The sequence below is a fragment of the Rissa tridactyla genome, chromosome 1 (assembly GCF_028500815.1).
Source record: "Rissa tridactyla isolate bRisTri1 chromosome 1, bRisTri1.patW.cur.20221130, whole genome shotgun sequence".
Lineage (NCBI taxonomy): Eukaryota > Metazoa > Chordata > Aves > Charadriiformes > Laridae > Rissa > Rissa tridactyla.
The window spans coordinates 7,630,601-7,643,777 of NC_071466.1; the positions used below are offsets into that span (position 1 = coordinate 7,630,601).

The 13,177-nt window shown below is 46.2% G+C and overlaps 1 protein-coding gene across 1 annotated transcript in view; it reads left to right on the forward strand.

The window, feature by feature from the left end:
- MAP6 (microtubule associated protein 6) overlaps positions 1 to 6,671 on the forward strand; it is a 36,031-nt gene extending 29,360 nt beyond the window's left edge. Inside the window, exons 2-3 of the mRNA XM_054188904.1 lie at positions 4,333 to 4,546; positions 6,471 to 6,671. Coding sequence (XP_054044879.1) covers positions 4,333 to 4,546; positions 6,471 to 6,671 — 415 coding nt within the window. The remainder of the gene's footprint in view (positions 1 to 4,332; positions 4,547 to 6,470) is intronic.
- Positions 6,672 to 13,177: the final 6,506 nt, after the last annotated feature.

A 13,177-nucleotide genomic window follows, 5' to 3' on the forward strand; every position in this document is an offset into this window, starting at 1 on the left:
CACCTTCCTGAGATGTCGTCCCATCCTTACGTTCAACAGAGACACAGACCCCAAGCAGGGCACCTGCCTCCTCCTTCATACTTTGAATTAGCAAATTCGATGTGCCTGGCACTCAAATGTGGTGATCCAGGCTGTGAAGTTGCTAGCACACTCCTGCCTACGTTTTTTTCCAAGTGCTTTTCCAAGCAATTGTTGGGCTGGGTTCAGGACCTGGCATATTCCCAGGGCAGTTCCCAAGGGGCTGTTTTCCCTCACTCATCTGTGATGGAGACGGAGAGGATTAGGAATTAGTACTTTTGTACTAATTAGCCATGGTAAGCCAAGTGTCTGAGCACTGACGCAACCAGCACAGAATAGCCTGTGTCTATTCTAGTAACGCTTTTGTACAGTTTGTGTGTCGCTTGCATATCAAAAATAGGCACTGAGATCAGCTTGCTGCACCAGACGTAGCTGTAGTAAGTGGTCTGAGTTTCTCTCCTCCTTCCACAGCCTCTGAAAGCTTTGAACAGCAGAAATGCAGAACTGGGCACGCTGGGTGCTTGAGTGTGGTCACAGCAGGGAGTATCTGGTCCTTCCCAGGTATGGTAGGACTCCATAAAGACATGGCCCATGCTCTCTCACATGCTTGAAGGGACTAGCTCTAGTGTAATTGTTGCTGCTGTGAAATGATGCACATTTACCTGGAAAGGATTCCGAATAAAATCATAAAATGGTTTGGGTTGGAAGGGACCTTTAAAGATCACCTAGTCCAACCCCCCCTTGCCATGAGCAGGGACATCTTCAGCTAGATCACGTTGCTCAGAGCCCCGTCTAACCTGACTTTGAATGTTCACAGGGATGGGGCATCTCCCACCTCTCTGGGCAATCTGTTATTTCTAGATGTGTGCCAAATCTGCGTGACATACCTGGTATTTACAAATTCCTTGTCAACACTGTAAAATATTTCAAGATCAATAGCCTCCTCTTCTCCGCTTCCAGAAAAAATCGTGGCTGAGCTGTTTCAGAGCTGGTGGACGTGGTGCATCAGCATGCAGACCCCTAAGAATGGCTATTGGCCTATCCTTTGCCTGCAAAGCCAGGTGGATGCAGGGTAGTCAAGAGTCCTGTCGCCAAGTACAGAGGAGCTGAGTGCTCGCAGAGTTTACACCCGCATTAAGACCAACAGAGCAAGGATGGAGAAGAGCAGAGGAACTCATGCTCATTTTTAACAGTCAGGTGGGATTGGTTGTTGCTCTGTTGCATGATCTCTTGCTTTAGCATTTCAGCAGCCAGCCCATGGGAGTGCAGAAATGCATTCCCTGCCAGCCCACTGGTAGCATGAGGCTTTTCTCTGCCTTTTCCCCACCTCCTGTGTCTGCCTTGTCTGCAGAGATCACAGGCTTCTCAGGGAGCAGCCCGACTCTTTCTGCTTGTTTGCATAATGCAGTGCATAATGAGGTTGCTGGGTACTATGGTAACAAATACGGTCACACTGCTTCAAAGCTCACCTCCACATAAACCAGTATTTTATGAGCGGCAGAATGAATAATTCCTGGTTTGTGCTCTGTCTTTACAGTCCAGCCCCTACGTGGATGGTACCACAGCCTCCATCCTTTGTCTCTCGTTCTGTAGATGCAAACTATGCTTAGCTTTGCTGATTGACCTCATGGTCCTTGTGGGTTGGTTGGCTGGCTGGCCTTACAATAAGTAAGAAAATGAACTTTACCTGGCTTTCCCTCAGTTGAAGAACACCATTTAGATGTTTCTCCTGAGCGCACTCACTGATTTTGAGGAAACATGTTGTAATTTTCACTTCTGAGATTTCTACCTCTGCCACAAATATGATAGAACATAGCTGATAGAACATAGCTAACGGGTTCAGGAGTTGCTAGAGAGGGATCTGAGTGATAGCCATGGGCAGAGAGAATTAGTGCGTGATTTTTTTTTCCTTTGGAAAGTGGTTAAAAGCAGAGAGTCTACTGATGGAACAAAAGTGACCCCTAGGCTTTTGAGGAGCTTAGGATGAACTTTGAGTTTGTCAGTAATGTCTTCACACCTTTAATCCAGTTCTTTAAAGATGTTTCCTCCCCCTTTCTCTCAACTCTTCATGCAGAAGGGATATTTTAGCAACGGACTGCAGAGAAATATCTGTGGACAAATGGGTGACATTTACTGAAGAGGAAAGAAGGGGACACAGATAAGCTCATTCATGTATTACTCATTAACTGCAATAGTTTCATGAAGAATAGCGTCCTTCAAACAGGCAGTATCGCTGGGCCTTTGGCAGTATTGCCCAAGCCCAAGAAGGGCTGAATAGTAAAAGAGGGAGTGGGAAATGAAGAAATACATGGAAAATAAAAAGTAGATGTAGTTAGACTCAACACTAAGAAAGTATGGAGAGTTGGAGATGGGATTTGGCTCATAGACTAAGATACCTACATCTAGGGGTGTATGTGTGAGTGTATTCACGTGTGCGAGATGTTTGTATTCCCATCAGTGGAGATCTAGTCCGTTAACACAGCCCAAAGAAGCATTCAGCTCATCCTAAAGCAGTCACCCATCTTTGGCATAGGGAAGAGCTCTCCGAGCTCCACTGACTGTGTTGGCCAGTCCTCTTTGGCTACCACAAGGAGACTCACCCTTGCAGATATGGTGAGACCTTAACATAGGTGTGTTAGGAGGAGAAACACACTTGGGACACTGTTGCAACTGGAGTTATCTTGGAAGAGAAAGATTTTTTCCATCTTTGCAGAGGGATTATGTGAATGGGAAATGTAGTACTGGGTGGGCAGGGAGCTGCACTGGTCCTGCAGGTGAAGGGACCATTTATTACCGGGCCCTGAGGACAATAAGTGAACTTCTGCAGCCTAGCCTCCCTGTCTAAGCAGGTCCTCTGATGACTGATGAAGTGTGCATGTCCATACCAAAGCTTTCCTGAGCCTCTGGACCCAGCCCAACTGCTTATCTTCATAAAAGTAAAAGCTGAATATCTCCATGACCATTTGTGAAATTTGGTTGAAGCTGATTAAGATGGTCAAAGCTGTTATGGGAAGGGATTGGCTGGCAGTACCCTCACACAGGGTTTATTTCCCTAATAAACCAGGCTGAGAATGAATAACACAACTCAAAGGTGGTTGAGTGGAACAGGGCAGGAGGGACAGGGTCCACAACTTAGTGGTCCCGTTGCTTCAGAGGTCCCGAAATTAAGACAAGGGCTTTGATTTCCAAGGAAAATTCACGCCTTCACAGAGGGCTTGTATCACCACCACTAAGATAGCTCCTGGCTTGCATTGGAGTATTAAGGATCTAAACACTGCCTGGGACTATGTCTGAGCATGACCCATCTAAGGTAGCAACACACTTGGGGTTTTCTCAGATGGATGGCAATTTTTAGAAAAAAAAAATGAAATGTTTTGCTTCAAAATTAGAAACATGTTGGCACTCTGTTGGGAAGAACTAAAACATGGATGAAAAGGAGGCTGTGGATGGGAACCAGAATTTGTCCAGCAGATTATAAAAACGTTTGAAATGTGTTTGTTTTTTCTCCCAAAACTCACAGCTGTGTCCAAAAGAAATGAAAGATGGTGTTATTTTTCCAATAACTCAGGAATTCATCATCAGCTAATAAAGAGAAGCCATAGCTCACAATACCTGATAAACCGTGCCATTTCCTGCTCTGCTTGAGTTTACGTCTAAGGCAGCTTTATCTTAAAGTATTCCTTTATGGAATTAACAAAAGCTGTTGTGCATCATTTCGTGCAATATAGGCAAAATGATACAATTCACTACTTATAGGCATGGGAAAGGGGTGGCTGTAGAACATCTTGTCTCTTTACATTTCTTAATCACCCAGCTAGCTTGCCTGCGGGGAATTTTGCCGAGAAGTGTGTGTCACATGTTGAGTTGCAGAACATGAATTTTGATGTTCCTTCCTAAGTATTCTTTTCCACCATAATTGTGAGAGTCAGGAATTGTTTGCGGGTAGCCTCAGCGCAGAGGTGAAACTACAGAGACAAAAAAGCATCTGTCTTTTCAAAAAAAGGATCACTGTCACATCTTAGGCCAGCTTTTCAGAGGGCACCCGACCATTGTCACCCAAGTAGCAAGTTGTCTGGTGCCCAGGACTGCCTGATTTTAATAGACCAAATTTCATTTGAAGGTCTCCTAATGTGTCAATGGGTTTTAGATGAGGTCAAAAATAAGTTGTTTGGAGTCAGTTTCTTTGTAAACCTGACTGGATGGAGGTAAAAGCCTTTCCAAGTAGACCTTGCTGAGCAATGAGGGATTTCATTCCCATATTACCACTACTCCTGTTGGTTTAATTCCTTAACTCCTTTCTTTTTTGATCTTCAGAAATGAGTTCAGACCCTGGGTAGATGTCAAGCCTGTGAAAGCTATAAAGGCGAAGTCCCAGTACAAGCCGCCAGAGGAGAAAATGATCCATGAAACCAGTTACAGCGCTCAATTCAAGGGGGAAACCAGTAAGCCTGCTCCATCTGATAACAAATTCCTGGAGCGCAGAAGGATACGCACTCTCTACAGCGAGCCCTACAAAGAACCGCCAAAGGTGAGAAACACAGCAGAAGGGACCCAGGGCCATCCATTGCTCCTGGTGGGACATGTGCAACACAGTAAGGCTGGGATGAATACTGCCTGCTGTCGTTCACCTTATGTGGCATCTTCATTTCCAACCAGCGGGTGCATCTAGGGATCCACCTTGGAGATGGTGGTGGATGAAAAACTGAATATGAGTTGGCAATGTGTGCTCGCAGCCCAGAAAACCAATGGTATGCTGGGCTGCATCAAAAGAAATATGGCCAGCAGGTCGAGGGAGGTGATTCTGCCCCTTTCCTCTGCTCAAGTGTAGACCCCATTTGGAGCACTGCATCCAGTTCTGGGGCTTCCAACATAAGAAGGACATGGACCTGTTAGAGAGGCTCCAGAGGAAGCCAGAGAGATGCTGGGAGGGCTGGAGCCCCTCTGCTGGGAGGACGGGCTGAGAGAGTTGGGGGGGTTCAGCCTGGAGAAGAGAAGGCCCCGGGGAGACCTTCCAGTCCCTCAAGGGGCTCCAAGAAAGCTGGGGAGGGACTCTGGATGAGGGAGGGGAGCCATAGGATGAGGGGGAAGGGTTTTCCACTGCAAGAGGGGAGATTGAGATGAGATATTAGAAAGAAATTAGAAATTAGGAAGAAATTCTTGGCTGTGAGGGTGGTGAGCCCCTGGCCCAGGTTGCCCAGAGAAGCTGTGGCTGCCCCATCCCTGGAAGTGTTGAAGGCCAGGTTGGACAGGGCTTTGAGCAACCTGGTCTGGTGGGAGGTGTCCCTGCCCAGGGCAGGGGGGGTTTGGAACTGGGTGATCTTTAAGGTCCCTTCCAACCCAAACCATTCTATGATTCTATGGGCTCTAGTACATGTTGCTGCACTTCAGAGACTAGTGCATCAAACTGTAAAGAAGTGATGATAGGACCCAGACGAAGAGGATTTTGCACTGTCATTTCCCAGGTGATTATCTAGACAGCTTTTTCTTTCTCCCTCCAAAGCTATAGGCACCCCACATTACACTTTGTCCCAGGAACAACATGGTAAGAGCCAGATCTTCATCTGCAATTAATTCAGGGCGCTCCACACATTTTTACAGCAAGCATTTTTGGCTTTGATCAGATGGAGGACATGTGTCGAGAAGGGCTTGGGTTGAAATGTGTTTCAAACTTTTCTTCTAGGAGCAGCAGAGGATCCTCATTAAATGGAGTCAGTCTGTGCAGTTTTAAACCCAGGACCGTTAGTCCTTCCTGGTGTTCATAAGTGCTTAGATTTGTCAGGTCTCAGAGGGATGGCAGGGCCAGCATGGAGGAGCTGAAGGCTCCTATTCCTCCTTAATTTTGAAGCTGTCCTCCCTATTTTGTCCCTATTTGGGGGGCTGAAGAAATAGGTGGATGCAAGACACTGTAATGGCCTTTGCTTGGATGCCGGTCGGGGTCCTGTGCCCCAGCTATCCCCAATTGATTTTACTGTGTTGTAGTGATCTGTTAGGGAAGAGCAAACTGAGGAGTCATGCCCCGAGAGAAAGATGGGGATTTAAACCAGCCTTTTTTGTCCCGAGCATTGTTCTTCTGCTTCAAATCCAGAGAGACATAATCCCCTGTAGGCTTGCAAAGCCCCTCCTGAAGCCAGAGAATGATGGAAGAATTGATAAAATGATCGATAATATTCATTCTACTCTTTACCCTACTGTGTCCTCATCTGGATGCAATGGGCTCTGCTGGCTTCCGGGGTACTGTGACTTCAGGGCATCAACACCATGAAAGGAATTGGCCATTTGCAACTCAGCACGCGCCCAGCTGCTCCTCTCCCTTTGTGGCAGGGCATAGCTGGGTAGATAAGTAACATTCATGCTATTTCTGATCTAAATCCTGTTTTCCACCTGTCCTTGTGTCTCTCTTTCTCTCTCTCTCCATCTCTGTGTTGTCGTTTTCCATGTCGCCCTCCATGCAGGTGGAAAAGCCTAGCGTAAAGCCTTCCAAACCAAAAAAGACCACAACAAGCCATAAACCCCTGAAAAAGGCCAAAGACAAGCAGATTGCATCTGGCCGGGCTGCCAAGAAAAAGAGCGCCGAGACCTCCAACACAGCAAAGCCAGAGGACAAGGAGAAAAGTAAAGAGATGAACAATAAACTGGCTGAGGCAAAAGAGTAAATGTCACTGCACTTTCCTTTCTTTCTCGTTTTTTTCCCTTCCTTTTCTTTCTTTCTTTCTTTCCGTTTTTTTTTTTTTTCCCTTTGATTAAATAAAGGCCACAAAATTAATTAGAGGCTTCTAATCTGCTTTTTGTTCTGATTGTATTAGAAGCTTTTCTGTTTTATTTCCAAGGAGGATTAGGGAATCCTTGTCTCTGAGGTCAGGTTGTTCTGCTTTGCCTGCACAACACGGCTCTGCACAGAGTGAGGGACGTGGGAATGCACAAGCAGGGGCGTAGGAGATGAAGGTGATGGATCAACCGTGATTGCATCCAGCAGCCTGTCCCTTTCCTCAGGCTTGGTCCTTCAACACTTTGACGGCGTGGAAGTGCCATTGAGCCGTGGAGGGGCTGTGCTTTCATCCCATGAGGCCCTTTTGCGGTTGGCCATTGTTTGGTCATCTCCCACTGGTGTCAGCAGGTGAAAGGTTTTGAAGGCAGAGAGGATCAGAGGTTCATTCATGGTGCCATGGATCTGCCATAAGTCTGCTAGAATCAGTGGTGTGGCCAAGAGTGATTTCCCCTGGTGACATCGGTGGGACTTTTGCTCCAAGAAGCAACAGGGAAGGAGATCCCGTGCAAATGAAGGGCCAGATCTTTCCCCTAGGCAGCTTCACCCATCAACACCATTCAAAAGACTTGATTTTTGTTTAGAAAAAGGAGTGAGGGAAGGCGCAGAGAGCAGTGAAGACTTCCCAGGCATGTGGCAGGTCTGACTAGGTTATCGGCAGGCTGTTCTTCCCTATTGTTTCCCCTAGGTTATGGATCTTTTTAGTTATTCCTGCTTTGTTTTGAATCTTGGTCTGCTTTCTTCACTTCTGGGGTGCCAGTAGACAGAGCTAGATTTCTGAAAGAGGTTCGGTTTGCAGATGTGACCTTCCAAGGGGTAGAGAGAAACGTGTCACCAAGGTTGGCTAGAGCTATCAGCCCCCGTTGTTTTGACTTTACCAGCAGTTGAAGTTCATGTTGACTCATAAGTATCCTAAGAGGACCACAAACCACTTGCTGGGATCCTTCAAGGCAAGATCTCAGGGTTTCAATCATATTTACTGTGCTCTTACTCTAGGAAATCCCCATGCCCAGCAAGACCAGTTTGGAAGCTGTAAACACAGCGGGACCATTTGTCAGCGAGTATGAACTGGCCCAACAAACTGGCATCGCACACCCCAAAATTTGGGTCATTGAGCTCCCATGGGAGCTGGGAGAGGTATGGTCCCAATCCAAATTTACGTGCCTAACTCCTGGATCGGGTCCTAAGTACGTAAGGATTAAGCTTGATCCCACCAAACTGAGCGGTTAAACTCTGCTGTAGCAGAGTAGCTGCAAGTCAAGATTCTTTATTTTTGCAGCTCAGCATTTCTATCCTGATACACAGTCCAGCTTGAAACTTCCAGAGAACAGACAATTGGGAAGAACAAAGACTGAGATGGGAAGTAGGGTAGGGAGGTGGTGTAAGAGGAGACTATCAGAACTGTGTTGCTGTAGAGGTGTTTGAGTGAGGAAAGTCTTGCTGCTAGGATATTTTAGAGAAGTGAAACTATCTCACAGAAAAAGAAATGGGCCGGGAGGGTGAGGAGTCCCGCTTTTTGCGGTCTCACCCCATTAGAATTGGGTCTTTTGGAAACATAAATGAGTGGTGGGCTATGAGGCTGAGAGAATGTTTCCAAAGAGGAGGAAAGCTCTGTGGTATACAGATAGTGACATTTGCTGGCCTTAGTAATGAATAAATGCCAAGTTCAGTGTATTGTGTGATGTGTCCTGTTTGCCTTGCGCTAACAGCCTAAAGCTTTGAGTATAAGTAAGTGTAGTGTTCTGAATTCAGTGGTGTATTTCCAAGCTTAGCTGTGTTAGAACTGTGTGCTATGAGCTAGTCAGGTTGTGTATGTGGAAAATATATATTCATATATAGAAATATATATATCTAAACCTCCGATGTTTAGGAGGAAACCAGGGAAATCCTCCAGGAAGTAAAACTGTGGAAATCTTTGCGAATGTAGTGCATTCTTGATGTGCATGCTCCATGGAGACGCTGACCTGTCCATATTGACCATTGCTTTTCTGAGTGCTCAGAAGCCCCTGCAGCACCGCTCGAGTGCAAAGCTCAGCTCTGTCTCCAGAGCAGCTCGGCGAAAGGCTTGCATTGAGCTGGTAGAGAGGAGTGCCGCTCACAGCTCTTCCCACCCCGTCGCACAAGGGACAACTGGCCAGAGAAGCCTGAGCTTCCAAGACTTGGTGTGATTCCTTGGCATTTAGATGCTTCATCCATCTTCACACTCCTCAGTAACGTCCTTTCCTATCGCAGGATATAGCAACAGCGTGAAGATGACGTGTCACAGCAGGCAGAACATGTCAGGAAGGCATGTAGACAGTTACCAATAACCCTGAACACACCGATCTCAAGGTGCATAAGGAAAGACCATACCAAATGATTCTCCCAATCATTTTTTTGGCCCAAAGCTTCAAATTCAAAGAAACAGCACACTTGCCACCATTTCCCCTTGAATTCAATGGGAATTTCACCCTTGATTTCAAGGGTAACCAAATTTTTCCCAAGGAACACCATTAAGATGCTCAAACCACCTAATCCAAGCATCTCCATGACTCTGGATTGACTGCTCATCACCTAGGGCTTCAGGGTTGCTTCTTCTCAATGAAGAGCATCCATCATGGTGTTTGAATGAAACATGCCCAGTGAATGGTCAGAATTTGGCCTTGTGTTTCCTTAATACATGAAGTTTTTGGTGGCATCTAACTACAGAGCTAGATATGAAGTGCTAGCCAGTGATCTAAATTCCCTTTTTAGTGAAGGAACTTTCCAAGGGCCATTGAGCTACCTATTTTGGGCACCTCTCTTTGGGTGGGATGAATGATCCTTGGAAGGTTTTAATCTTTGCAGAAAGAGCCTGGGAGACTGGTAGGGCCTGGGGACCTCCCTCTCAGACAGCAACAAAATAGGGATATAAATCCTGGCCTTTGCTCCACGTGCACCAGGTCCTCAGCATACATCCAAGCACACAGCTTAGCATTGCATTGAATGCCAGGAACTGCAGCAGAGTCAGGTCTCAGGGTGAAATCCTGCATTGCTCTACCTTCCACAGATTTTATACCCATCCGACCCACTCAGGTTTATCAGAAAGGAGACCAAATCTCTGCCTTTTCAAGTTCACTTTGGACTCTGAGCTTGTCGATCCCACTGGGAAAGAGTGCTCTGCTGTTCTGTGTTTCCAGCTACCACAATGCTGATTCTGTCTCACCGCTAATTTGTAATATGTTTTGCTTTCTTTGTAAAAAGAAAAAAAAAAGAAAGAAATGTTTTGCTTTTTACCCTGTGAAAGTTCCTATGCTGTCTATTGCTTGCTTTCTCATTCTCACTGTATTGTACTGTTACTCCTTTCTGCAAAATGGTGCTAATTGCTGACTGAGCTCCTGTTTTCTGACTGCTTTGCACACCGATCACCTGCTTCTTCATTTGCAATGCGTCCGGTGTAAAAACATGGCTCCCATGAATTCCACAAACTCTTGCCTCTTGGAGGCAGATAGGAAGTGTCTAATTAATATTTTGTGGCCTGGGTTTGGTTGCATATCACAAATTGTCTCTTGTAATGTGTTAAGCACACCTCCTCGTGGTGCTTTTTCATTCTTGCTGTTCTAATGAGAATGACACACACACAAACACACACACACACACAAATTAATGTATAGCCAATTGATTGTGACGTGCTTGTGATCTTTGCTTGCTCAAAGGGGTTTTTTTTCCAATGATAAATAAATGCTAAAGACGAATTCCACCTCCTTGATCTTGTTTTCTCGATAAGAAGCACAGTTAAGTGAAAGAAACACCCTTCCAACCATAATCAGGTTTGTGTTGCTTAGAGCCACCACCACTTCCATCCCTGCCATGGGGACAACTGAGCTGTCACAGCCTGACTCCCTTTAGGTGGGTGCTAACCTCAGACTAGCCTGACACGAGAGCTAAGCGTTTGCAAAGGTGAAGATGGACAGTGAAGCCATGTGGACGGAGCAGGTAGTTGGCTTTTCTTCTCTGTAAATACAGCGTGTCGAGCGGAGGGTCGGTGCTGCACCTTGCTCCTGTCCACGTTGCACTGGGCCAGGGAGCAGAAGCCGAGCCCCTTGGAGAGCTGGAGGGAGGGGAGGTGCTCTGGATGAGCCCACTGCCTACAGCTTTTGCTTTGGGCCAAAACCACCTGAAAGGCTCAGGAGAGGGGTCAAGGGGCTCGAAATCCTCATTGAAAGGAGGTGGCAAATTCTTGGGTTGAGCACTTCCAGTGTGCTCCAAGCCCAGCCACCAATGAACAGGCATTTGGCAGTGACTGTGGAAGTGCAAAGCACTGATTTTATATTAATGAAAATGTTTGCTATCTGGAGAAAATGATGGCTGGGAAGAAAGCAGGGTTGAGGGCACAATTTTATTTTAAATGGTGAACCCTAATCTTAGTTTCATCTCTTTTTTTCTTTTAACTAGCCTGTAAGCTTCTACCTGCAATTTTTATTTTTAATCATGTTTTCACTTTTAATGGGTATTCCAGTAACATCACCACCAACCTGTGGAAAATTATCTGCATTGGGGTAGTATTTTGAAATCTCTCCTCCAGCATGGCTCTGTTGACTTCCATAGAGCACTGATCCTTTTCTGCCCTGCCATTTCTGGGTGCTATTTCTCATCCCTGCCTGGTTACAAATCACTTTCTGAATTTATCCCGTCTCTGACTACATGCTAATAACAGTGCTGCTTTCTGATGTCCTGCCATATCACCCTGCCCTCCCTCTCCCTTCCCCACCACCTTCAACCGTTCATTGATCACGCATAACTATATGGTCTTTAAAGTGTTTCCACTGAGCTGTAGGTTGGGGGATTTATCATTTCACCCCTCCACGGCTGGTGTTGGAGAAAATGCTCATTGGTAAAAGACCGGTCATTGATGGGACTTATCTGTGACAATCCATGTAGGGCAACAAAATGTTTCTCCCATGACACAAAGGTATGGGGTCTGTTCCATACTGCAGCATGGATGGCCGATCCATCTAGTCCCACGCAGCCATCCACACTCAGTGCTGGAAAACATGCCCTTGCTGTCCTACTGCTCTCTGAACTTGCTCAGCATTGCAAAGCCTAAATACCCAAAGGGGCAGGAAGCATTTCTAAGAGACAGCAGGACCTGCTGTGCTGATGACAGGCATGGGGACCTGGTCTCCCTGGTCTTTAACCATCACTGTCTGAACCCGCTGCTACTGACTCACTCCTTCATCTTTGCCAAGTCATTAGTGACTGGCACTGCCCACCTTTTTCCAAGGGTTGTTGTGAGAAAAACATCTGTGCAAAGCACTGGCGGTGGGTTACTAGAAAAGAAATTCTTTGTCTTATAAGAGCATTTAGTGTGGAGGAGCTGGCTGGAGTAAAAATAGTCCTAATTGTCAGTGTTGGTGTCTGGTGAGGGGACAAGGAGGGGAGGGAAAATATTGGCATGTTGAATTTAAAGAGTCAAGTCTGCTTCTCATGCTCTTAATAATGGAGCGTCTGAGAGTGGGTTTGCAAAGGTGTCGCTTTGAATGCACAGGGTGTAAGCAGCCCCGTGTTGCTGATTTTAATCAGTTGCTTTCAAATACATCATGTACTGAGGGCTTCAGCGCACACCCCTGAAGACTTGTGCATGGATGGATGAAGAGGTTGCTGCCTGATGCTCTCCATCCCATTCCCTGCATCAGATGGGCATTTAAGTGCCTTGGGCACAGGACTGAGATTTACTGATTTTGCCACTTCCCAATCACGGAGCTTCCTTTGAAATCCTCAGTTATCATTATTACATCCCTGACTGGTAAAGTGAGGTCAAAGGATGAATATGGATATTTCATCAGCTGACATATCAGTCCTTATACAAAGGCAGCCTCTTGTATCGTGATGTTCTTTGGATTTAGGGTTTATTTAGAGATGTACCTGTGCAGGAGAGAAAGAGACTTTTTCAGATGATGTCTCTGTCATAGCTGGTACATCCCAACATCCAAGGAACAACCACCATCCCCAACAGCAACAGCAACATCAAGTAAAGAAGAGGAGCTCTACAGGAAGAAGAAATTCCCTAGTATGAACATGATGACATGGCCATGTTCAGCACTAAGAACTGTATCTCTTGCACAGTTGGAAAATATTGTGATGTTCAAACATGGGCTTCAGCTCTCCCGGTTTCTGGCAGCATCATGGTAAGTTTGATCCAATGGGGGATTTGACAGCCCACTTCCATTTACCCTTACTCACGTGAGCTTTCTGGGTTGGGAGCAATTCCACTAATGCCACTGGGTCTACTCACAAGCTCAGAGGTCTGCGATGAGGGGGTTACGCAGCTCTGAGTACTTCAGGACTGGTGGTTTATCGGTAACTATGGATTGCTTGTAAACAGTCTTAATTTCTGTTGCAGGGTGCCTTGGAAACAGCTCCCTAATCACGACTGTC